This window comes from Amblyraja radiata, chromosome 9 (assembly GCF_010909765.2).
Source record: "Amblyraja radiata isolate CabotCenter1 chromosome 9, sAmbRad1.1.pri, whole genome shotgun sequence".
Classification (NCBI taxonomy): domain Eukaryota; kingdom Metazoa; phylum Chordata; class Chondrichthyes; order Rajiformes; family Rajidae; genus Amblyraja; species Amblyraja radiata.
Window position 1 is genome coordinate 1,950,728 of NC_045964.1, and position 20,621 is coordinate 1,971,348.

Sequence of the window (20,621 nt, forward strand, 5' to 3'; positions counted from 1 at the left end):
AAAGGTGATGGAAAGACTGGAGGAAAGACTAGGTGCAGAGAACTCTCTTATACCTGCATGAAGGAGGCAATTAAACACACCTGAGCAATTACAAACACCTGTGAAGCCATGTGTCCCAAACATTATGGTGCCCTGAAATGGGGTGGACTATGTATAAACACAGCTGTAATTTCTACATGGTGAAACCAAAATGTATAAAAATACCCTTTAATAAAATCTGACAATGTGCACTTTAACCACATGTGATTTTTTTCTATTACAAATCTCAAATTGTGGAGTACAGAGGCAAATAAATAAATGATGGGTCTTTCTCCCAAACATTATGGAGGGCACTGTATTAAGAGAAATGTTTTGGGTTTGCATGCATTGGGTTAGAATAGAAACGTAATAAGCTTCAAATAGAAAACTGAAAGATTAGGTTTCAATTCGAAAGAATCAATTTTTTTTTCAATGGACAATTAATGTTTATTTACAGCATTTAATGATTTCCTGCATTTGTAATATTTTTCTTAAACTTCAAAATTAGATTGCTGCTGATTTGTTGTGTTCATCCCTTTTAATTGCTGATGACATTTCATGTTCTTGAACTCTGTTTTAGAATCTGTCCAAGCGGCACAGTCACTACATGGTTCAACACGTGGAATGGGAACTATCAGTAGAGATAAAGAAATTAAGAAGTTAAATGATGAGATGGAAAAACTGAGAAAACAGTTAGCAGGTATATTTTTGTTCACTCATACTTTGCATGCTGAAATTTATACGAGAGCTCATGGTAGATTTGTGAGGGAAGGAACTGCAGATGCTGGGTTACATTGAAGATAGACACAAAATACTGGAGTAACTCAGCGGGACTGGCAGCATCTCTGGACAAGAGGAATAGGTGACTTTTCGGGCCGAGTCCCTTCTTCAGACTATTTTTGCTCCTGAATTCCTAAGTATGGTGATAGTGTACAACATATTAAATTGTTCCCCTTGAATCAATATATTCTGTATTATCTGCAGATCGTTTTGAAAATTGACACAAGGTGCTGGAGTAACTCAACGGGTCAGGCAGCATCTCTGGAGAAAAGGAATAGGTGACATTTCTGAATAGGTTAGGTGTCTGTAAAAGGGTTCTGTCCCGAAAAGTCACCTATTCCTTTCCTCCAGAGAGGCTGCCTGACCCGCTGGGTTACTCCAGCATTTTGTGTGTATCTTCAGTGTAAACTAGTATCTGCAGTTCCTTCCTACACATTTTGAAAATTGTTTTGTCTATGATCCTCAATATGATTTTCGCCAAAGCTATTGAGTTGCCTTGTCCATGATGTCAATTGAGTTCCCTTCCCGATGTTGGGGGAGTCCAGAACCAGGGGCCACAGTTTAAGAATAAGGGGTAAGCCATTTAGAGCGGAGATGAGGGAAAACATTTTCACAAAGAGAGTTGTGAGTCTGTGGAATTCTCTGCCTCTTAAAGATAGCGGAGTCAGGGAATATGGGGAGAAGGCAGGAACGGGGTACTGATTGTGGATGATCAGCCATGTTCACATTGAATGGCGGTGCTGGCTCAAATGGCCTACTCCTGCACCTATTGTCTATTGTTACATTCCTCTTTAACTTTACCCAATCACACATTTTAAGAAAGGCGGGAGAGAGAAAACGGAATTATAGACCAGTTAGCCTGACATCGGTGATAGGGAAGATGCTGGAGTCAATCATAAAAGATGAAATAGCGGCACATTTGGATAGCAGTAACAGGATTGTACCGAGTCAGCATGGATTTACGAAGGGGAAATCATGCTTGACAAATCTTCTGGAATTTTATAAGGATGTAACTAGAAAAATGTACAAGGGAGAGCCAGTGGAGGTAGTGTACCTGGACTTTCAGAAAGCATTTGATAATGTTCCACATAGGAGATTAGTGGGCAAAATGAGGGCACATGGTATTGGGGGTAGAGTGCTGACATGGATAGAAAATTGGTTGGCAGATAGGAAACAAAGAGTAGGGATTAACGGGTCCCTTTCAGAATGGCAGGCAGTGACTAGTGGGGTACCACAAGGCTCGGTGCTGGGACTGCAGCTATTTACAATATACATCAAAAATTTAGATGAAGGGATTAAAAGTAACATTAGCAAATTTGCAGGTGACACAAAGCTGGGTGGCAGTGTGAACTGTGAGGAGGATGCTATGAGAATGCAGGGTGACTTGGACAGGTTGGGTGAGTGGGCAGATGCAGTTTAATGTGGATAAATGTGAGGTTATCCACTTCGGTAGCAAAAACAGGAAGGTAGATTATTATCTAAATAGTGTCAAGTTGGGAAAAGGGGAAGTACAACGGGATCTGGGGGTCCATGTTCATCAGTCAATGAAAGTAAGCATGCAGGTACAGCAGGCAGTGAAGAAAGCGAATGGCATGTTGGCCTTCAAAATAAGAAGAGCAAATAGGCCCTTCTGCAGTTGTACAGAGCCATAGTGAGACCACACCTGGAGTATTATGCGCAGTTTTGGTCCCCTAATTTGAGGAAGGACATTCTTGCTATTGAGGGAGTGCAGCATAGGTTTACAAGGTTAATTCCTGGGATGGCAGGACTGTCAAATGCTGAGAGAATGGAGCGGCTTGGCTTGTAAACTCCAGAATTTAGAAGGATGAGAGGGAGTCTTATTGAAACATAGAAGATTATAAAGGGTTTGGACACGCTAGAGGCAGGAAACATGTTCCCGATGTTGGGGGGAGTCCAGAACCATGGGCCACAGTTTAAGAATAAGGGAGAGCCATTATAACGGAGATGAGGAAATACTTTTTCACACAGAAAGTTGTGAGTCTGTGGAATTCTCTGCCTCAGAGGCCGGTTCCTGGATATTTTCAAGAGAGAGCTAGATAAGGCTCTTAAAGATAGTGGAGTCATGGGGATATGGGGAGAAGGCAGGAACTGGGTACTGATTGGGGATGATCAACCTTGATCATATTGAATGGCGGTGCTGGCTCGAAGGACCGAATGGCCTACTCCTGCACCTATTGTCTTAATTGTCCCACAGCCTCTGTAAGGTACACGGCTTAATAAGTGGTGTAACTTCCCCATTCCCCCTAGGTTGCAAATTCTGCTTGGACATGCTCACTACATGACCTCCTGATTCCAATCAGCATGCCGAGCCGAGTGATCTTGTGCTGAGTACTTCCAGCAATTTCTGTTTTTATTTCAAATTTCCAGTACCAGCAGTTTTTTTTAATCTTCATTTGCCTCATGCATTTAATTTAAATATCCAATATGGTTGACAAATTTCATCCAGCATTTTGAAAGTTAAGTTCAAGTATATTTAAAGAGTTAGTTTCAGACATAAATGAAAGATGATCACTAACTTTAAAAAATCGCTTTTGAATTTGTTTTGTACTAGAAATGAGAGAGATCCTAGTACTCACGTACATTTTGTGAATATATATTTGCTTCTCATTCCATATTCACACATGTTGGTTACAGCCCCATTTTTCTTATTTTGAAAAACACACTTCTATTTTGAAAAACAAGTAAAATTTATATAATTACCTCAGAGTTATAGCCTATTAATCTCTGAAATTATTATAATATGTTTTTTTGAGGAGCCAGAGACTTGTGTGCTTTTATTAAATAATATGCAAAGAGAGAATCTAGCAATGTACCCTCTCATCTATAACTGTGCATGTCTCAATTAAAGATCATGACATGGACAATGTTGGGACATTTTCAAGGCAGGTCTGATGCCATCTTTGAAGATGCATAAAATATTCCAAATATGTTGCTCGCTAATTTGATTAGGTTATTTTCACAGTAGCTTACTGTTTCTCAAGGATATATTTTACCAGCAAATTGTACTTTTGTGCATTAAATTATTTTGTTAAATTTGTCTTTCTCATCTCAGGCCATTTAAGACTGAGGTGAGAAAAAAAAATTTCACCCAGAGAGTTGTGAATTTGTGGAATTCCCTGTCACCGAGGGCAGTGGAGGCCAAGTCACTGGATGGATTTAAGAGAGAGTTAGATAGAGCTCTAGGGGCTAGTGGAATCAATGGATATTGGGAGAAGGCAGGCACGGGGTATTGATTGGGGACGATCAGCCATGATCACAATGAATGGCGGTGCTGGCTCGAAGGGCTGAATGGCCTCCTCCTGCACCTATTTTCTATGTTTCTAAATGAGAATTGATTATTATTCTCTCTGTATTTTAGCCTCTTGAATAATTGATAGATCAGGCTCTAGCTGACATTAAACGTGGAACACTGACAGGAAGTACAAAGCCTATGTACCAAAAGTGTTTAATGAGTGTTTAGGAAGATGGGCATTGTTGTGGTAGTGTCTGCTAAACTGTTTCAGAGATTCAGTGGGTCAACCATTAAACCCTTTTCCTTAAATAATTCTAAGATTTTTCCTGTTTTGCCCATCTTTGAACAGCTGTACCAATTTTACATTAAAACTATCAAAATTTAATGAAAGCCACGAACCCATATCCTGATTCCAATGCTTACCCTTGCTATATTACAGATATTTCAAGCATGTTTTCCAATATGGCAAGTAAAAATGATGGCAAGTGAGAATATACAGCCTTAGATTTTAAAAAAGAGTTAATGTTTGCTCTGCATCTCATTCTGTGGTCCTTGTGAAGGGTGCAGGAGTTGTGAAATGTAGAGCTGGAATCCATGCCCAGGTCAAGCTGGGCAAATGGAACTTGGGTCTGAACATCTAGAGACAAAAAATAAAGGGGAAGGAGGACAAACAAGCTGATCCTGTACAATAGATGGAAAACTGATAAGGTCATAAGTAATAGTAGCAGAATTAGGCCATTCGGCCCATCAAGTCTGCTTTGCTATTCAATCATGGCTGATCTATCTCACCCTCCTAACACCATTCACCTGCCTTCTCCCCATAATCCCTGACACCCGTACTAATCAAGAATCTAGTTATCTCTGCCTTAATAATATCCATTCACTTAGCCTCCGAAGAATGAGTTCCATAGATTCACCACCATCTGACTAGAGAAATTTCTCCTCATCTGCTTCCTAAAGGACCCTCCTTTAATTCTGAGGCTATAACCTCTGATTCTAGTCTCTCCCACTAGTGGAAACATCCTCTACACATCCACTCTATCAAGGCCTTTCACAATTTGGTATGTTTCAATATAGTTCCCCCTCATTATTCTAAACTCCAGTGAGTACAGGCCCAGTGCTGTCAACGCTCATCATATGTTAACCCACGCATTCTTGGGATCATTCTCGTAAACATCCTCTGGACCCTCTCCGGAGCCAGCACATCCTTCCGATGTTCTGATGCAGACCAGGCTGTCAATGAAGGTTTTGGAGGGAAATCCCTCTGGATGTTTGTGAATTGTGGGGATGGAGAAAATGGAGGCATCTATTCAGTTTGAGCATGTTTCATGTTCATCTATGTTTCTTCCTCCTGCGATATTCACATCAAGGCAACAAACTCTATGCTTTCCTAACAGAATGATCAAATATTATTTAGAGAAACAAGGAACAAGTATACAAAAAAGGACACAAAGTGCTGAAGTAATTCAAGGGCTCAAGCAAATATTATTTGACTTTTTGATAAGGTTATTCCTAGACACAATCTGTTAAAGGTAGTTTCAATGGTAACTTTCACAACAGTATTTTGCATGGGTTGATCATTTACCTAATAATATGGCTGATCAGAGGCGATCATGTTAAATGAACTTTTTCCCCCATTAGCGTACATGCCATTTTGAGGGCTGGTTTTAGAACTAGTTTGGATTCCCACCTGGAGAGTGTGCAAATGCATGTTTTGGCTATCAATTTATAATGATATGACAATGAAATGTGACAAAATTGGACCGCATTTACTCTTGAACTTGATATCTTGTAACAGCATCCTAAATGCTGTGTTGGTGTTTCTTAGCAAAAGAGCAGAATCATTTTCATGAGCTGCTTATTGCAATTAGAAAAAAAACCCTGTCATTGTCAATAAAACTTTCCTTGGTGATAACTATATTTACTTGGTATTCCAGGCAGATTTCTTCGAGTTCAAGCTTTATGAGTTTAGAACACAGTTCAAAATCATTGATCTTTTCATTATTTCTCTTTAGAATCTGATCGGTTAGAACACCAGCTTGGAAATGCAGTGTCTCTCCGTCAAGATTTTGAGGAATCTACAAACAAAGTAAAAGCACTTGAAAAGCAGATTAAAGCACTTAAACAAGAAAAAGAAGAAAATCACAAGGTACCCAAATTGAATTATTTTGGCTCTTGTCATAAAAACACCTTAATAGGTTATTTGTAAAATACAGCAAGGTTATAACCTCAAGCATTCGTGAGATTTGGCATCATCTGCATCTGAAATAATAGACGCAGTTCCATTGTCTGAAGTGTTATTTTTTAGCTTCCTAATAAATAAAGTAAACAATGCATAGGAAGAAACCGCAGATGTTCGTTTACACCGAGGATAGACACAAAATGCTGGAGTAACTCAGCAGGACAGGCAACATCTCTGGAGAGAAATAATGGGTGACGTTTTGGCTTGACCCGAAAAGTCACCCAATCCTTCTCTCCAGAGATGCTGCCTGTCCTGCTGAGTTAAGGGCCTGTTCCACAAGGCGATTTTTTAGGCGACTGTCATAGTTGTAGCAGATCGCCTGGACTGGACTAATCGGCCTGTCAATGAGATTCACCGAAGTCAGCACCGGCGACAACCTATGACAGCACCTACGTCAGGAGAAGATAAGCTACGACAAGCCCACTGTCGCCAAAAAGTTTTGAACATTTCAAAATCCAGCGGCGACCAGAAAAACGCTACAACTCTTTGGGCAACTGAGGAGACGACTCGCGACCATACAGGCGACAACCCGGCGACCATGTGGCGACAGCCTAGTCGCCGGCAGTCGCCTAAAAAATCGCCTAAGTGCGACAGGCCCTTTACTCCAGTATTTTGTGTTGATCTTCAAAGTAAACAATGCAACTAAAATGTCATGTAAATATAAATTGCCTGAAATAGGTTGAGTTTAGCTTTATGCAGTCACTCAAACAGCAACATCTGATAAATGAAAAAGCAGGTTATCACATTTAATTTGTGCTCACAATAATGCCAAATGTTGTGCTTCAGATATTTAGTAAAACACACCTTGAATCGTTAGCACTTTGATCAACAATTCTGCAACTGCCATCAGTGACTCCTCTTTCCTCCATAAAAAGTCACCTTTTTATTCAGAAAAGTTAATGCTGATGTTTGAGAATAGAAGATATACGATACAGCCATCAGTGAGCAAATAGGCCCAAGAATTTGAAGTTAGTAGAATGATATTTGTTGTGAATACCTGTCCACAAAAATCAAGTGATATTCCCTTTTCTGACACTGAACCATCAGCTTTGCTCCAGAGGTTTCTAGCTCCCAGTACATAAGTACATAAAGAGGGGAAGTACAACGGATTCTGGGGGTCCCTGTTCACAGGGCCGGATTTAGATGAAGAGAGGCCCTAACTGTTCCATTTGTGAGGCCCCCTCCGCGTTGGTTTTTAGCGCTGAGATAGAGTGGTGGGCCCGCCCAGATTTGAACGGTAGGTGTCCTGCCTTGGACGGAGGCCCCCCCTAGACCTCGAGGCCCTAAGCTTAAGCTTGTCTAGCTTGTAGGTAAATCCGGCCCTGCCTGTTCATCAGTCACTGAAAGTAAGCATACAGGTACAGCAGGCAGTGAAGAAAGCGAATGGCATGTTGGCCTTCATAACAAGAAGAGTTGAGTATAGGAGCAAAGAGGTCCTTCTGCAGTTGTACAGGGGCCTAGTGAGACCACACCTGGAATATTGTGTGCAGTTTTGGTCTCCTAATTTGAGGAAGGACATTCTTGCTATTGAGGGAGTGCAGCGTAGATTCACAAAGTTAATTCCCAGGATGGCAGGACTGTCATGTTGATGAGGGAGTGGCTGGGCTTGTACACTCTGGAATTTAGAAGGATGAGAGGAGATCTTATTGAAACATATAAGATTGTTAAGGGTTTGAACATGCTGGAGGCAGGAAATATGTTCCCGATGTTGGGGCAGTCCAGAACAAGGGGCCACAGTTTAAGAATATGGGGTAAGCCATTTAGAATGGAGATGAGGAAGGGCCGAATGGCCTACTCCTGCACCTATTGTCTATTGTAAGTACTTTTTAACTGAGAATTGTGAGTCTGTGGAATTCTCAACCTCAGAGGGCGGTGGAGGCAGGTTCTCTGGATGCTTTCAAGAGAGATTTAGATAGAACTCTTAAAGATAGCGGAGTCAGGGGATATGGGGAGAAGGCAGGAACGGGGTACTGATTGGGGATGATCAGCCATGATCACATTGAATGGCGGTGCTGGCTCGAATGGCCGAATGGCCTACTCCTGCACCTATTATCTATTGTCATATTGCACTGCTTGCAGTGATATACTCCCCCAGGCTGGCAGCCAGCAAATAAAAAGCTTGGTTTGAAACTAACTCTCTAAACCTGCAGAGCATAAAACAAAAATGGAATCATATCCATGAGAGTAAGATTGAAACTGATATATCATAAACATTAATAATGAAAATTGATTTTTGTTATTTTAAACAGGCATGTATTTTTATATCACTGTAGTCTTAATAATAGTTTAGTCTGCATGTAAAAGCTCACTGGCAGCTTCCACAACAAAGTGAACATTATTGCTCCGTCTGCCTGGGCCTATGTGATCTCCCAGTTGCCAAACACTTTCACTTCCCCCTCCCGTTCCCATACTGACCTTTCTGTCCTGGGCCTCCTCCACTGTCAGAATGAGGCCCAGTACAAATTGGAGGAACAGCAGCTCATATTTTGCTTGGGCTGCTTACAATCCAATAGTTAGATTATTGATTTCTCTAACTTCAAGTAACTCTTGCATCCCCCTTCTCCGTCCCTCCACTATTGTACTAGTTTCATTGTTGTCCTGGTGAGTTTCATTGTCTGTATAACTCGTTAACTCTTAGCCCACGGCCAACAATAGCCCGTTTCATTAATCACTGTCACTTTGTGAATACCTTTCAGTCATTTGTTCTATATCTCTGTATATTACCATCTATATCTCTCGTTTCTCTTTCCCCTGACTGTCTGAAGAAGGGTCTTGACCCAAAATGTCACCAATCCCTTTTCTCCAGCGTTGTTGTCTGACCCACTGAGTTACTCCTGCTATTTTCGGCTTAAACCAGCATCTGCAGTTCCTTCCTACACATTTCCAGTAATGTTTAACAGCATGATAGCCTGTAATCATCCTACATTTGTGCCAGTTATTTAATTTATGCAGATCATGTTGAAGAAGGTTTTCAGGCTTTATTAACAAATTCACTTAATGCTACTCATCTCATGTTAAATTGAGGACAGTCACTAATTAGAGCTAGATGGGTAACTAACCTGCACATATTATTCCATCACCATGACAATGATCATGAACATCAAAGTTAATATGGCAGATTTTGCCCATTTGGTTCTAAGTTTCAAAGGTCTTTTATTGCCACACGTACAATTAAGGTGCAGTGAAACTCGAATTACCATACAGCCGTATTAAAAAAAAGCAACAAGACACACAACTACATAAACGTTAACATAAACATCCATCACAGCTGATTCCCCACATTCCTCACTGTGATGGAAGGCAATAAAGTCCAATCTTCTTCCTCTTTATTCTCCCGCGGTCGGGGCAGTTGAACCATCCGTAGTCGTGGCGATCGAAGCCCCCGCGTCAGAGCGGTTGATGTTTCTGCGTCTTGGAGCTCCCGAAGTCGTTCTCTAACCAGGGACCTCGACCTCGAGCTCCACGATGTTAAAGTTCACAGGCTCCCGCAGTTGGAGCTCCGAGGTCGATCCCCGACAGGGATCGCTAGCTCCACTGTGGTAAATCCGCAGGATCCCGCTTTGGAGCTCCCGAAGTCGGTCTCTAGCAAAGGCCACCAGCTCCTCGACGTTAGGCCGCAGTGCGGACGGTGATACGATACGGAAAATAATTGCATCTCCGTCGAGGTAAGAGATTAAAAAAAGTTCTCCCCCCCAACCCCACCCCTACCCCCCATATAAAACAAGCTAAAGAGCACTAAAACATACATTTAAAACATCATTTAAAAAACAATGAAAACTCCAGCACTGTCGAATGCAGTGGATACATTCTTCAAACAGTTTGCACAATGTTGAGCGATGAGCATTCTTTCCACTCCTGCCTATTGATCTAGATACTCTATAATTTTCATAGCAACTTGTTGAAACGCTTGAAAGACAAAAAGCCCAAACCAAGGAATTGAAGGATGCACATCAGCAGAGAAAGCTTGCAATGCAAGAGTTCTCTGAACTCAACGAGAGATTGGCAGACCTGCGCTCTCAGAAGCAGAGATTGTCCCGCCAGCTCCGTGACAAGGAAGAGGAGTTAGAAATAGCCATGCAGAAGATCGACATGATGCGCCAGGATATCCGCAAGGCTGAAAGGACAAGAAAGGAGGTATGTAACTACCAAACAATTAACCAAGGCAATATCATCTTGGTCCATGTGTAGAAAAAAAATTGGACGCAGCAAACTAAGTACTCATTTCATAAATTAATTTTGCATTTACTAAAAACATTTTTCAATTGTTTTTGAGTAAACAGAGCTTTTCTATTCACAGTTAAATTAATTAATTGGTTACAAAAGGAGAATAACAGCTATATTAACTGCTGATATTTGTAATTGTAAGATTGATTGAATTATAGAGCCATAAAGCACAGATTTGTCTTTACATTTCATAACCTTAATAGTAGCTTATTCACATCAGTTTTTGAGTGTGTGTCTGTAAGTTTCTTCATCTTTCGCTGCCTAAGCTGTATATCAGTGCAGCAAAATCAATGAAATGATTGTATAAGAGAAGTTTAAAAATGGAAAATGAAAGGACAGAAGTATAGATATCCCCTCAGTTGTTTATTCAGTCTTGTCATACATTTTTAATTGCAAGTTCCTTATAAAATGTTCCTTTTCATGATGTATATTAGTCATGGCAATGTTGTATCTGTGTGTGATGCCATTCTACTTTGTATTTTTCTCTCTTTTAATTCAATGTGCTAAATGAAATCAATGCGACATGATTTCTCTCATCTCTCTAACTGAGTAACCAGCAATGTCACAATTAAAAGGCTAATCAGGCAAATTTGTGTAATAAGGCATCTCACTTAAAATTTTCAAACTGCAGCCTGATTAAGAATCCTCATCCAAGGCACCTTGACTCTCATCATTGTGCACTTGCAATGATTTACATTCAAATGGTTATTGCATTTCTTAAGCCAACAGCTATCTGACTTGTTATAGAGTGATACAGTGTGGAAACAGGCCCTTTGGCCCAACTTGCCCACACCGACCAACATGTCCCAGCAACACAGTGGCGCAGCCTTACAGCGCTGCTGCCTTACAGCGCTTAGAAACATAGACAATGGGTGCAGGAGGAGGCCATTTGGCCCTTCGAGCCAGCACCGCCATTCATTGTGATCATGGCTGATCATCCACAATCAGTAACCCGTGCCTGCCTTCTCCCCAAATCCCTTGATTCCGCTAGCCGCTAGGGCTCTATCTAACTCTCTTTTAAATTCATCCAGCGAATTGGCCTCCACTGCCCTCTGTGGCAGAGAATTCCACAAATTCACAACTCTCTGGTTGAAAACGTTTTTTTCTCATCTCAGTTTTAAATAGACTCCCCTTTATTCTTAGACTGTGGCCCCTGATTCTGGACTCCCCCAACATTGGGAACATTTTTCCTGCATCTAGCTTGTCCAGCCCTTTTATAATTTTATACGTTTCTATAAGATATCCTCTCATCCTTCTAAATCCCAGTGAATACAAACCCAGTCTTTCTAATGCAATGACTGCTTGAAGTCTGCGATTCATGGACATCACCAGTTGCTGGGTGTCTTCTCTGGTGATGCTCTGCGAGGCCTGTATTGCAGCCATCTTTAGCTTATGCTTGTTTTGGGGGCTAGTCCCCTTCAGTTTTTCTTCAGCATATAAAAGGCATGCTCAATTGGGTTCAGATCGGGTGATTGACTTGGCCACTCAAGAATTTACCTTTTTTTAGCTTTGAAAAACTCCTTTGTTGCTTGCTTTAGCAGTATGTTTCGGTTCATTGTCTTGCTCTAGAATGAACCGCCGGCTAATGTGTTTTGAGGCATTTGTTTGAACTTGAGCAGATAGGATGTGTCTGTACACTTCAGAATTCATTATGCTACTACCATCAGCAGTTGTATCATCAATGAAGATAAGTGAGCCAGTACCTTCAGCGGCCATACATGCCCAGGCCATAACACCCCCACCACTGTGTTTAACAGGTGGTATGCTTTGGATCTTGGGCAGTTCCTTCTCGCCTCCATACTTTGCTCTTGCCATCACTCTGATAATCTTCATCTCATCTGTCCACAAGACCTTTATCCAGAACTGTGGTTGCTCTTTTAAGTACTTCTTGGCAAACTATAACCTGGCTGCCCTATTTTTGCGGCTAACCAGTGGTTTGCAGTGTAGCCTCTGTATTTCTGTTCATGAAGTCTTCTGCGGACAGTGGTCATTGACAAATCCACACCTGACTCCTGAAGAGTGTTTCTGATATGTCGGACAGGTGTTTGGAGATTTTTCTTTATTATAGAGAGAATTCTTCTGTCATCAGCTGTAGAGATCTTCCTTGGCCTGCCAGTCCCTTTGCGATTAGTAAGCTCACCAGTACTCTCTTTCTTCTTAATGATAGAAACATAGAAAATAAGTGCAGGAGGAGGCCATTCGGCCCTTTGAGCCAGCACCGCCATTCATTGTGATCATAGCTGATCATCCCCAATCAATAACTCGTGCCTGCCTTCTCCCCATATCCATGGATTCCACTAGCCCCTAGAGCTCTATCTAACTCTATTAAATCCATCCAGTGATTTGGCCTCCACTGCCCTCAGGCAGGGAATTCCACAAATTCACAACTCTCTGGGTGAAAAAAAATGTTCTCACCTCAGTCCTAAATGGCCTCCCCTTCATTCTAAGACTGTGGCCCCTGGTTCTGGACTCGCCCAACATTGGGAACATTTTTCCTGCATCTAGCCTAAGGTTTGGCTGATGTTTCTAACAGTTTTATTCTTGTTTCTCAGTCTCATAATGGTATTTTTGACTTTCATTGGCACAACTTTGGTCCTCATGTTGAGAAACAGCACTAAAAGTTTCCAAATGTGATGGAAAGACTGGAGGAAAGACTAGGTGCTGAGAGCTCTCTTATACCTGCATTAAGGAGGCATTTAAGCACACCTGAACAATTACAAACGCCTGTGAAGCCATGTGTCCCAAACATTATGGTCCCCTGAAATGGGGGCACAATGTATAAACACAGCTGTAATTTCTACATGGTGAAACCAAAATGTATAAAAATGGCCCGTAATAAAATCTGACAATCTGCACTTTAGCCACATGTGATTTTTTTTCTATTTCAAATCTCAAATTGAGGAGTACAGAGGCAAATAAATAAATGATGGGTCTTTGTCCCAAACATGATGGAAGGCACTGTCTGTAGGTTAATTGGCTTGGTGTATGTGTAAATTGTCCCCAGTAGTAGGGTAGTGTTAATGTGCTGGGATCGCTGGTCTGTGCGGACTAGGTGGGCCAAAGGGCCTGTTTCCTCGCTGTATCTCTAAAACTAAACGTCTTGTACAATGGAAACATGACCTCCCAACTTCTATGTTTAAGAAAAAACTGCAGATGCTGTCTTATAGCGCTTGCAGCGCCAGAGATCCGGGTTCGATCTACCTCCCAACTTCTATACTCAGCTCAAGTTCCCTCTGTTCCTCTGCAGTCTCCAATTCCTCCCATTTATTGAGCTGGATCATACTGAACTTGGCTGGTCATTCTGACTAGAGCCTTTGTTAAAACTGAAGTAAGTCAACATGCACGTGCTGTGAAATGTTCAAGTCACTGGTTTAAGAGTCCTGATCTCATAGCTTATTCTGATGGACCACTGCCAGACCTGACACCTCTTTGCTTGGATCCCCCCAGCGTTATGTCAAATGTAGATAATGATGGAAGTTAGGTTGCAAAGAGAAACAGAAAAGAACATTTAAGATCAAAGATCCTTATATCAGCTGCTGCATCCTGGACCCGATGAATTTCAAAGGGAACTGGCAGGCATGGATTTAGACTGGCAATAGTTTAAAATTCATTATTTTAGTGTTTTTAAGCTGGGCCTCTACTCACTGGAGTTTAGAAGATTGAGGGGGAACCTCATTGAAACTTACAGAACAATGAAAGGCATAGATAGATTGGATGTGGAAAGGATGTTTCCACAAGTGGGAGAGTCTAGAACCAGAGATCATAGCCTCAGAATTAAAGGGCACTCTTTTAGAAAGGAGGTGAGGAGGATCTTCTTTAGTCAGAGGGTAGTTAATCTGTGGAACTCATTGCTATGTGGGCTGTGAAGGCCAAGTCAGTGGATATTTTTAAGGCAGAGATGGACGAATTCTTGATTAGAACGGGAGTCTAAGGTTATGGGGCAGGAAAATGGGATTCGGAGGCAGAGATCAGCCATGATTGAATGGCGGAGTGGACTCGATGGGACGAATGGTCTAATTCTACTCATAACTTGTGGAGTTTATAAATTGTTTTCCAGTTACTACTTAGTACATTGCTGCTCATTGTGTACACAGTCATAAGAGTTGAGGATCATTATTGCACCAGGGGAATCCATTTGGCCTAACAGGTCCTTGCCTACTATTTGCCAAGCAATCTCATGAATTCTGTACCTTTTATCTCCATACCTCTCCAAATTTTATTTCCCAGATGCTTTTCCAATTCCTTTTTAAAATAATTGATCATCCCAGCTTCGACCACTTTGTAGGTACAGAGCTCCAGATCTTAACCCATTTCTATGCTTACACAGTTTTTCCTCAAAGCTCCAAACTTTAAATACGTGATCTCCTTGCTTGTGTCCAATCCACGAATAAGAACAGTTTTTCATTGTCTACCAAATCAAATTTTGAATGTTTCCAACACATCTTCTCTCAACCCCTATGTTTCAATAAGATTTATTTCAGCTGCTTCAATCTAACCTTGTAACCAAAATCTTGCATCTCTCATCTCGCTCCATTTTGTAAACCATTCTGCTGTTTTGCACTTATTGTTGTATCTATCATTTACTCTGTGAGCTTCATGTGAACAAGGAATAATCATTGCATCTTGGGTGTATATGACAATAAACTAATCTGATATCCGGTTGCTATCGTTCGCTCACCAATCAGAAATGTAGTTTAGTTTAGAGATACAGCATGGAAATAGGCCCTTCGGCCCACTGAGTCTGCCCCAACCAGCGATTCCCGCACACTAACACTAGGGATCATTTACAAATATACCGAGCCAATTAACTTACAAACCTGCACGTCTTTGGAGTGTGGGAGGAAACCGGAGATCCCATAGAAAACCCACGCAGGTCACGGGGAGAACGTGTAAACTCCGCACAGACAGCACCCGTAGCCAGGTTCGAACCTGGGTCTCTGGTGCTGCAACTCTACCGCTGCACCACTGTGCCACCCTCTGGTCAATTCTCTGATCATTTTCTGTATTAATGTGCAACTCTAACCAAATAGTCCTCTCAAGACCATCCCTATTTCTGTCCCTGCAATGTCTTCCCTTGTAGTACTCATGTTTATTCTCCTTCCCAAATGCTCAACATCACACTTCTCTGTATTGAATTTCCAATGCCACTTTCTTCCAGCATAACTAGTCTTATGATAACTTTCTACTGTCTATAACTTACTTCCACATATCCAACATATTGATTTTCATATCATCTTCAGGCTTCTTAACCTTTGCTCTTTCATTTAAGTCCAATCATTGATATATCCTACAAAGTGGTTCAGCATTTTCAAAGTCGCATCCATTTTTCAGCCATTACAAGTTAGTCATTACTTTTCTCTTTCTGCTCCTGTGCTATTTTTAGATTCAGTTCTCCATCTGTTCGGGTCCCACAGACATTTATTAGCACAGCTAAGCCTTATTCTCTCCTCATCCACTTCCTACAGGATATGGTACAGAGACTCATTTTGTTCTTCACCTTTCCTAAATGCAGTAGCTGTCACTGTCCTGTTAAAATCTATCGACTTTGGACATTTTTAATTCAAATTGGTGCATCATATTATATTAACTCACTTGGCTTTTTATTGCTTTGCTATAATCACCTCTCTTAAAACATTATTCTCCATTCTGTGCTGTAACACTCTGATTTACCACTCATTGAAGTGATTATTCTTTCCTTTAAATGCAACTCTATTTCATGGTAATTGCATTAGGCAGCATTTAACTCATTAAGCTATTGATGTAGCTTTGTCATTTGGGAAATATAAAAACTTGTGATACACTCTGTAACCCAGTGATAGGACCGCAGGGATAAATGATGCCCTCACATCATTGCAGCCACTCTTTTTAGCTCATTTACCATTCAAATCCATTTCCATCTCTTAAGATAATAGTTGTCTTCCATATCATTTCACAATTATTCGGTCCTGCTCATAAGGTCATGGATGATGGGAGCAGAATTAGGCCATTTGGCCCATCAAGTCTACTCCACCATTCAATCATGGCTGATCTCCCTCCCTTCCATCCCCATTCTCCTGCTTTAGAAACATAGAAAATAGGTGCAGGAGTAGGCCATTAGGCCATTCGAGCCTGCACCGCCATTCAATATGATCATGGCTGATTATCCAACTCCGTATCCTGTACCTGCCTTCTCTCCATACCTCCTGATCCCTTTAGCCACAAGGGCCACATCTAACGCCCTCTTAAATATAGCCAATGAACTGGCCTCAACTACCTTCTGCGGCGTAGAAAGGTGTGAAAAAAGTTTTTCTCATCTCGGTCCTAAAAGATTTCCCCCTTATCCTTAAACTGTGACCCCTTGTTCTGGACTTCCCCCAACATCAGGAACAATCGTCCTGCATCTAGCCTGTCCAACCCCTTAAGAATTTTGTACGTTTCTATAAGATTGAGGGGGGATCTTATAGTAGTTGTACAGGGTTTCTCCCCATAACCCCTGACACCCGTTGTCTGACACCTATTAACTGACAATTGCTGAGAGGATTTTCTAAATATCCAGGGCCATTCATCATTTGTTGATTGAGTTTAAGCTAAGAATGTTGTTGTGATTCAATCATAATGTAAATGTAAATGCTTCAGTTTTGTTGTGGAAAATAGGGCATTTGTTGCCTGTTTTGGTTTGCATTGAGCCTTTCTTCTTCCTAGCTGGAAGCTCAGTTGGAAGAATCGATTGCTGAAGCATCAAAGGAACGGAAGCTTCGTGAACACAGCGAGGCTTACTCCAAACAACTGGAAAGTGAAGTGGAAGCATTAAAGGTGAGGCTACAGTGAAACATTGTCAACGCCCTATGCAAGTAACTTATCACCTTAAGTAAAATATTAGATTAAAATAATTAACAAAACAAACCCCAAACAAAAATGACAGTGTAGTTTACTGTCACATGTACAGAGGTACAGTGAAAAGCTTTTGTTGCATGCTATCCAGTCAGCAGAAAGACAATACATGATTACAATCAAGCCATTTACAGTGTTTAGATACATGATAAGGGAAGTCTGCTCAAGGTTAGTCCCAGGGGATCTCCAAAGAAGTAGATGGTAGTTCCCCACTGCTCTCCCTTTGTGATAGGATGATTCAGTTGCCTGAGAACAGCAGGAGTGAAAATGTCCCTGAATCTGAAGGTGTGTGTTTTCACACTTCTGTACCTTTTGCATGATGGGAGAAGGGAAAAGAGGGAGTGGCCAGGGTGCGACCCATCCTTGATTATGCTGCTGGCCTTGCCGAGGCAGCGCGAGACATAAATGGAGTCAATAGAAGGGAGGTTGGTTTGTGTGATGGTCTGACCATAAATAAAGCAAGGTTTAATAATTAATCTGATTTATTTAGCTTTTATATGTTAATGCATAAATGAGAAAAGTACTGAGGGCCCTTGAAGGACCTCAGACATCTTAAACTGAGGGCATGTCTATCAGAAAGGATTTTTGTATGGTAAACAATGTTTTCTCTCCCCGCTTAGCTGAAGCAAGGAGGTCGGGCCACGGGATCCAGTTTACAACATCAGCAAGAGCTCTCCAAGGTAAAAGCAGAACTAGAAAAGAAACTGGTTTTCTACGAGGAGGAACTGATGCGGTGTGAAGCTGCTCACAGCACGGAGATTAAGAACCTTAAGAAAGAGGTCCATGATTCGGATGTGCAACATTTAGCCCTGCAAAAAGACGTTATGATACTAAGGGACAAATTGGAGAAGGCCAAGCGAGACAGGTAAACATCCAAAGAATGGCACTTAATTATAAGAACAACAAATTTGCCGGTTGCTTCATACACTTGTGGATTATTCTAAAATTGTTTGCAATTTGAGAATTAGTTTTATAGTGAATAGGAAAAAGTACACATCTGGAAGCCACTAACCTAATAAGGTTAGTGTTCACAGAACATTATAACGCATGCCCATATTGATATGCTCCCAATCTCCAAGATCAGTATACATAAGAGAACAGAATAGATATTTCCCTATAACAAGCAAGAGAAAGTCACTCTCACTCTTTGTGTAATTGGAGATACCATAGAGAGAAGACAAAATAAGTAATATGAAATACTGTTACTTTAATAACTAGCTAGGAATAGCATTTTTATGCTAATTGTAAGTTTATCTGTTTTTATTGCAATAGTTATTGCTACTAAGAGACTCATAACAATTTATACGGTTTTTGTATACATGTTAAGTATGCGACTGCCTTGTCAAAAACCCAGCACCGAGTTGCAAAGATATTTTGTGGTGCAGTTTCCTTTCATAAGCCTATATATTGACTGACATGTTACATCAGAAAAGAAACACACAAGAATATAACTGATCAAATAAAATTAGTGTACTTTATTATTGTAACATGAAAAACATTTTGTTGCGTGCTATCCAGTCAGCGGAAAAACTACATATAATTATAATTGTCACGGTGGCGCAGCGGTAGAGTTGCTGCCTTACAGCGGTTGCAGTGCCAGCAACCCAGGTTCGATCCTGACTAAGGGTGCTTGTCCATACAGAGATGTGTACGTTCTCCCCGTGATCACGTTGGTTTTCTCCGAGATCTTTGGTTTCATTCCACACTCCAAAGACTGGTTTGCAGGTTAATTGGCTTGGTAAATTTTCCCTAGTGTGTGTAGGCTAGTATAAGTGTGCGGGGATCACTGGTCCAATGGATCTCTAAACTAAAAAAAAATCAAGCCATCCATAGTTTATAGATACAGGATAAAAGGAATAAAGTTTAGTGCAAAATAAAGTCTGATTAAAGATAGTCCAAGTGTCTACAATGTGTAGATGGACTGCACTCCAGTTGGTGGTAGGATGGTGCTTTATGACGTGATTTGCGGGAAAAAAGTGGTAAATAAGTTTCTTGTGTATAGGCAGAATGAGATCGAGGAAACACTGAGTGAACTGAAGAAGAAATATGAATGTGAACGAAATATGCTTATCGAAGAGAATAAGAAATTTTCAACTGAGAATGATCGAGTAAGTCACCAATTCGCCAATAGTATTCCTTCAAATATTATTGTCATCTTCAATTCTAACATTTTAAAGTCTATCGAGAAAAACACATATGCATTTTTTTTTAAAATATGTTTTTTACTGTCACATGTACCGAGGTACAATGAAAAACGTTTTGTTACATGCTATCCAGTCAAGGAAAAGACTATTACACAGGATTGCAATCGTGTAGTGTATAAACTGGATGGATCTGTTTGGGGTGATATTAATTTCTGGATGGGAAAACAAATTTAATCTCCAAAGCTTTTTTTTTACACTGCTTGTCAATAGCATCTGGGTATTTGTGGAGAGTTTTAGCATTGTAAGAGAAAAGATTACTGTGAGGAATCAATCAGACACTGTGTAGGAAGGAACTGCAGATGCTGGTTTAAACAAAAGATAGACACAAAATGCTGGAGTAACTCAGCGGGACAGGCAGCATCTCTGGAGAGAAGGTATGGGTTACGTTTTGGGTCAAGAATTATTTCATTTCATATTTTGCTTGGGCAGTGGTATGAAAATTGATTTATCTAATTCAAGTAACCCCTGCATTCCCTCTCCATCCCTTCCCAACCCAAGTTGCACCAGGTTCTCGTTCTCACCTAGCAAACAGCTAACAATGGCCTGTTTCTTTTATCATTGTTACTTTTTTTGCATACAGATGTATACTAACCTAAATAGGATTATTCAGCTTTTTATATGCTGTTTGCAAAATGGCAAATATTAACCCGGTTATACATAGACATAGATTCGTAGACAATAGGTGCAGGAGGAGGCCATTCGACCCTGGCTGATCATTCACAATCAGTACCCCGTTCCTGCCTTCTCCCCATACCCCTTGATTCCGCTCGCCCTAAGAGCTCTATCTAATTCTCTTTTGAATGCATCCAGTGAATCGGCCTCCACTGCCTTCTGAGGCAGAGAATTCCACAGATTCACGTCTCTCTGTGTGAAAAAGTTTTTAATCATCTCAGTTCTAATGGCCTACCCCTTATTCTTAAACGGTGGCCCCGGTTCAGGACTCCCCCAACATTGGGACCATGTTTCACGTAAGTTGTGCACGTATGCTGGACATATAAATAGTTTGATAAATAAATTCTATTTAAAAATA

The 20,621-nt window shown here is 41.0% G+C and overlaps 1 protein-coding gene across 3 annotated transcripts in view; it reads left to right on the forward strand.

Annotated features, from left to right (window-relative positions):
- cdc42bpb (CDC42 binding protein kinase beta) overlaps positions 1-20,621 on the forward strand; it is a 189,323-nt gene that overhangs the window by 129,770 nt on the left and 38,932 nt on the right. For all 3 annotated transcript variants that reach the window (XM_033026492.1, XM_033026491.1, XM_033026490.1), the window contains exons 11-16: positions 599-718; positions 6,067-6,200; positions 10,185-10,427; positions 17,199-17,309; positions 18,008-18,252; positions 19,390-19,495. In XM_033026492.1, coding sequence (XP_032882383.1) covers positions 599-718; positions 6,067-6,200; positions 10,185-10,427; positions 17,199-17,309; positions 18,008-18,252; positions 19,390-19,495 — 959 coding nt within the window. The remainder of the gene's footprint in view (positions 1-598; positions 719-6,066; positions 6,201-10,184; positions 10,428-17,198; positions 17,310-18,007; positions 18,253-19,389; positions 19,496-20,621) is intronic.